Source organism: Lotus japonicus, chromosome 1 (assembly GCF_012489685.1).
Source record: "Lotus japonicus ecotype B-129 chromosome 1, LjGifu_v1.2".
Classification (NCBI taxonomy): Eukaryota; Viridiplantae; Streptophyta; class Magnoliopsida; order Fabales; family Fabaceae; genus Lotus; species Lotus japonicus.
This window is the reverse complement of record NC_080041.1, coordinates 131208963-131215388: the sequence shown is the minus strand read 5'-3', so window position 1 is coordinate 131215388 and position 6426 is coordinate 131208963. Positions and strand designations below refer to the sequence as shown.

Sequence of the window (6426 nt, the reverse complement as noted above, 5' to 3'; positions counted from 1 at the left end):
TTGAAAAACTATTTTAAAACTCCCTGCAGCAAAAAAAAAACTCACTGTAGAACTTTGCGGCGGTTAGAAACCGCCGCAAAACAGAGGCGGAATGAATTCCAGGTTTTGCGGCGCTTTTAACCGCCGCTATATACTGCGGCGGTTATTCCAACGCTTGGACATAAGCGCCGCAGAACGGCCCCCGACGCTCGTAACTGCGGCGCTCGAGGAAACGCCCCATTATACATTCTGCGGCGGTTTTAACCGCCGCAAAATGCTTCCAAAAGCGCCGCAAAATGGCTTTTTTTTTGTAGTGATATATGTTCATGCATGTTAACATTTAGCTCGATTATTTTTTCCACAACATATTTTCCATCTTCATCAACACTTCAAAAGTCTAGGCATAACTACTAAAATTGTTACCAAAAAATATAGGTAATAAGTAACCGTTTTCAACTAGTGAGTAAGCCGATGTTATCTATCTCCTTCAAACTACTTTAAGAGTTTATTAAATGATGATAAATTTTGCGCGTCTGTTTTTTTTTTTTTTTTCAAACACAGTTAATTTGCGGTTGCAGCTTTTAAATCAAATTCCTCTCATTTCCCGCCATTCACGTTTGAAATGTTTCATTTCAATACCTTAATGTCTAGTCATGATTGTATCAACACATCATTGACTTGTATTTTCCACAACCAAGTTTTATTCCCATCAAACTTCATTGGGATATCATGTGTAAATAAGAAGTCTCACATTTAATGAAAACTTGATGGTAAATTCTGTGGTACCCTGAATTTTTTTTTGGTATGGTACCCGTATTGCGTAATTTAATAGATTATTATCATGTTATTCAAGGTAAATACTACATCTTTATATTTTACTTTACTTATCAATTAACTTTATCTTATGAAATTCATATTTTAATGAAAAATGAATGAGTAGTGGAAACGAATGATGGTGATGGAAATGTGCGTAAAATGACCATGGTTGATGAATAAAGCTCAGAAAACATAACTCGCAAATCTCACGTTCCTAAGAATGTAATGCTGCATTAATTCGATAGAATAAAATCAAACTTTGAATCAGTATATCGAGTCTTTATTATTGAACGAACTCATTTTGGGTACCACGCCTTAAGCTGGCTTAAGGTACCACAGCAAACACCAAACTTGATTGCTGAGCACTTTATAAGTGAGATGATTCAACTTATTAAAGTTTTGGGTGAAAGATGTGAAGTCGATTTCAATTGTGATTTACTCTTTATCTAAATATGAAGATCCCCTAGAACTTTATGTTTCTAGTATCAAAGCACTTGAATAACTTGACATTGCAGTTGGACGAAGACGGTAAATCATGCACGAGGACTTGATATATACTATTGTTAAGAAATAACACAATTGAATAAATAGAATAATTATGCACAACCAAAACACAAGAATATAACATAGAGAGAAACTTCAAAATCAAAGGTTGCTGTCTAAACCAACAATTAGATAATATTCAATTAATACCATGTGAAGATTTTAGGACACTTACATTTCTCTCTACTTCATCTCAGTATTTCAGTACACTCACACTCTCATAAAATAAATACTTAAGATAATTTATATATAGCTTAAAGTGTTATTGACTTGTGCGTTAAAAAAAAAAACTTAGGTCCTTAATATTGTGGACGAGGCCTTCGCGACTACCCCGGTTTGAGGGAATTGTGGACGAAGCTTGGGGCTTGGGCGCGGGGGAATTTCCAGTAGGAGAATTTCAAAGATTGGTTGAGCTTTTCAAGCTCAAAGTGAAAACATAATTAAATTTGTGGTGGGGCTCTGGTGTATTTGAAAATGGCGGAACAACATGGTTTTAGATCCTCATCTTTGGGTTGTCGAAGTAGCTTGGCGTAAGCTATGCCATGAGCATGATGACATTTCTAGCCTGCATACCCAGAATGAGAGCTACAATGTTTATTTTCTAGTGCAGATTATGTAGCGTCCGCCCTCCGCTAGAGTTCATATCTTTGAACACTGATGGCAGCTATCGAGAGGATGCAGATTGTATGGGAGGAGGTGGGCTTCTCCGGTGTTCTTCTAGAAGATGAGTGTGTCGTTTCTCGAGTCATAAGGTTGGTGGCTCCCCGATCATGGATGAAGTTGTGGCCCTTCGTGAAGGTTTGCGTTTGGCTTGGATCAAAGGGTTAGGAAGGTGTGCGTGGGGATTGACTGAAAGGACTTAGTATCTCTGGTTGTTGATGGCAGCATAGAGAGAGAGTCTATGTGCATCCTCAAGCTTCTATTCACCAGGAGATTAAGCATCTGCTAGTTAGGAATTGGAGAGTAGATTTGTCATGGATTCCTCGAGATGCCAATGCTGCTGCAGATTGGTTGGCAAAGCAGGGTGCTCATCATTCTCCTTTGGCTTGGTTGCAACTGGTGGATAATGTTGCTTCAAAATTAGAGTGGTTAATCCTGAAGGACCCTCTAGTGGTTCCTTAGCTTGTCTTTCTTTTGTCATTAGTTTTCCGAAGAAAAATAATAATATTGTATTGGCATTCATCTTATTTCAGGATCCTAAACAATGTGAAATCTCTTCAATAGTTCATTTTGACAAGCTTTTTCATTTAGCAAAATGGCGATCTCATTTACTCTACCATTGCAATCAATCTCAATAGAGAGCTTGCCCCCACCATTAATTCCACGGTTAATCTGACGGAGATCATATAAACTTATGAATCAGTGGTTAATAGAGCAGTGGTATTAACATGGTGTTCGAGTGCACCGTAGTAAACAATGTGCAAAACCGCAAGCGGCGGATTTGACTTATTCGTAAACATGATGATGATTGGTTTTGAAAGAAAAAAATTAAACTTGTCATTTATCCAGGTGGTGTGCGGGTTCCTGAACGATCAGACTCTTCTTAGTTTCCAGAATTTGCTATATTTGGGTCAATGCATATTGGTAACATCACATCAAGTCATCAACTACTACACTTCTAAAATTCTTAATTTCCAGAATTTGCAATTCTAGATCTGCATATGATCACGATTTCTTTTGAAGAAAATCAAAACTACTACTATTCATGTATGAAAGTCAAATGACCCTTACAATTCGCAAACACACTTGTGTACTATCTAGATCTTCGCAGCCTTTCTTGCTGAAGTAGTCTGAAGTCCGTGTCACAACTTGTTCATTTCTAGCAAAGACTCTTCCACATAAATTAATATGGGCAAAAATGCAGGCTCTAGATCTATGAGTACTCATGCATAATGCGGCTCAAACTAATAGATCATGATGCATGATTAAAATAAACAAATTCAAATGAATAGTTAGATCATGGAAATCTAATTAAAACTATAAGAAAAAATTATGACACTATATATGAACATTAAATAATTTTGATTACCTTTTTCGGTACATCAGAGCATAAACAAAACAAAAAAAAAACTAAAAAAACTAAGGCACTTAGATTTAAGGAATCTTTCAACAACAGAGTTTCCAGGTAGGTCTGAAGGATAAACATCTATAATCTATAAATGTTAGGAGAAGACACGCAAGCACCCATTTAAGCTAGGAAATCCGCAGGAGTGGATCACAATGCACTAACGTTAAGCTAACACTCAAGTTTCTACCAAGAAGATATTTTATGTCTAAAAGTATCGGAACAAATTTCAGATTCTCAGAGTTTTCTAATGAAGCAATCAACTCAGTATAATTAGTTTACAGAATAGAATAATACGCACACTTGATTATTGTGACACACGTATTTAAAAACCGCCATAAAACATGTATGTCGTCGAGATTTCACCACTTCATCCATCTTGTGTTCAGATAGAGGAAGTTATGGGTCAAGGAAAACAAGACACTAAGAGAACCAAACACCACATCTTTTTCTGAAATTTTAAGGCAATGAGTTTATGTGTCAAGTCTTCACATCACCAATTTGTAACCAATGTGAGACTCAAACTCACACTTGAATTTTTAAGATTCTCCTCCTCAAGTGCGAGTCACAACCACATTGCTATGCTCCCCTCTGCAGAAATTATTTACACTTGCATCTCTCGCTTCATTGCATCCACATAACGCACCGCCTGACACACTCCAAAAGAATACTTTTGAAACAAGGAGCCGACACAAAGAGAACCAAACATGCATGTACACCATATCTTTGCCCAAAATCTTAAGGCATCAAGTATATGGTGCACGTCTCTTATAAAATTTTCACCTCACTAATTCATAACCGATGTTAAACTTCAACTCACACTTGAATTCTAAACTCATCTAACAATAATTAACTACATGCATCAGTAACATAAATCAGTGAGCATCAATTAGTATATGGTGCATGTTTCTTATAAAGTTTTCACCTCACACATTCATAATTGATGTTAAACTCTAACTCACACTTGAATTCTAAACTCATCTAACAATAACTACATGCATGCAGTAACATAAATCAATGAGCATGAATCTTTGTCAATTTCTTTTTATGCATTTTTCTTAAGTTCTCCTTTAATTATTTCATTAATTACTTTTACATTCATTCATCTAAGTTCTTGTTCATATGAGATAGTTCTTATTTAAAGCACTGCATGCATCTGGAATCTTTGAAGAAGAGTATATGTTTCAAATCTCAAGTTCTTGTTAAATTGAATCCTGAAAACTTCACAAAGTATATCTACCCAACCTCTACATTTTAGGGCAATAGTTGAAGCCCGTATCAATAAGTCAATTACTTACTCCTAATTGTTCTTTCCAATAATTCTGTACATGAAAAGAATAAGACAGAAAAATGTCGTCTAAAACAAAAAACGCCACAAAATTACTCCAATTTCAAGCAAAAGCTGAAAACGCAGAGAGCAAACTGCTTGGTATGCATGGAGAATCCCTCCACGCCTTTCCGTGCAATTTCAGAATCTCCCTCGCCTTCTCCTTCGCCTTGCTTCCACTGTCCACCTGAAGCACCAAACAGAGCTTCGCCACCACCCCAAGCTTCAGCATCTCCTGAAGAACACTCGGAGAAGCAGAGAATCTACACACAGAGAGCAGAATCCTCACTGCCCTGTCATTCGCCACCGTCGAAACCCGCAGAATCTTCTTCGACACAACGGCGAGCCCCGCCGCGTGGCTCAGAAGCTCTGCACGCCCCTCAGCACACTGGCACAGCAAATCCAGCAGCACCAGCATCATCTCACAGGGCTTTCTTTCCTTGCAATTCAGAAGAAGCTCTGTTAGGACAAAGACAGAGCCTGCATCCACCGCTTTGACTCTGTTCCTCCCCAGAGGACAAACTTGAATCAGTGTTTGAATTGTTGCTTTTGTTGCCTTCAGAGAAATCTCGTCCCTCAGAACTTGCACTAGCTCCACGAAAAATTCAGTCTTAAGGTTGAACAGTTGCACTGAGTCTGCAATTCCAGACATGGATTTCAGCAAGAAAACTGCGTAGGCTCGTGATTCGAAGAACCCCTTTTGCATAACCCTTGTCAAGGAAGCGATGAAGTCTCCGTTTTTGAATGATAACAGAGTCTTCAACCCGGGCTCTGATAGATTCAGATGATGGAGAATGCTTAAAGCTTCATCCCCTGCACTTGTTCTGAGCTCAAAACCATTATCCTCTGGTGAAGTAACTGCAGAATCAATGCTGTTCATGACAATTGAGGCTAAAAACTCAACACCCCCAGCAGCTTCGATGCATCGTTTGTTTGTTTCACTTCCGGAAGCGATGGATTTGAGTCTTTGCAGACACTTGATTTGCATCAGGGGAGAACGAGAAGCGTCTTTGAGAAGCTTTGAGATCTGGGTTTTGTTGACCGGAGGCTTTGGTGTTGGGATTCTTTCAACGCCGTGAGAAGCGTTCATGGTGCACCAGGCTTGGATGAGGCGGCGGAGGGTGTGGTTTGGTGTGAGGGTGAGATCTGCGCTGCAATCTGAGAGTGGTTGTTTTGTGACAGGACATGTGATGGTTTTGGTGTTGTTCTTGGAGAATAGCCACTTCTCAATGCTTTCTCTGTCGTAGGTGATGCCGGTGGTGACTGTTACTGGATCCTTCATGATTTCCAATGAGATTGGGCAGAGAAAGTATGAAGGAACATCAACTTCATCCATGGTTTCTTGATAAATATGTTCAGGTACTAAAGTGAAGATGAGTGAATTGCTCTTGTTGTTGTTTGAAAACTGAGGAGAAGAGAGAAAATTGAAGGAGTTGTTGTTGTTGTTGTTTGAAGACTTTGTTGTTGGTGTTGTTATTTATAGAGATGAACGTGTAGTGATGGGGATAGTCAAAAACACGCAAAAAAACTAGAGCCTCCATTGAAGAGAGAGAAATAGTGTGCGATGACTTTTCCAAAAGAAGGAAAATTGGAAAAGAACAAGCTGTAGTGGTGAATAGTGATTGAAGTTAAACCAGTCGATCGTCAACGCCGCACTGCAAATAAACATTAATAGCACGTGTAGGATTTGCTGGCT

At 38.6% G+C, this 6426-nt stretch overlaps 1 protein-coding gene across 1 annotated transcript; it reads right to left on the bottom strand.

Annotated features, from left to right (window-relative positions):
- Positions 1-4583: 4583 nt before the first annotated feature.
- LOC130730813 (E3 ubiquitin-protein ligase PUB22) lies at positions 4584-6193 on the bottom strand. Its single transcript, XM_057582930.1, has one exon. It carries the CDS (start codon positions 6064-6066, stop codon positions 4795-4797), a length of 1272 nt encoding a protein of 423 aa, XP_057438913.1. The 5' UTR covers positions 6067-6193; the 3' UTR covers positions 4584-4794.
- Between the last annotated feature and the right edge of the window lie 233 nt (positions 6194-6426).

Excerpts from the sequence above, each read along its gene's own strand:
- LOC130730813 (XM_057582930.1), bottom strand. The coding sequence starts at position 6,066 with ATGGATGAAGTTGATGTTCCTTCATACTTTCTCTGCCCAATCTCATTG.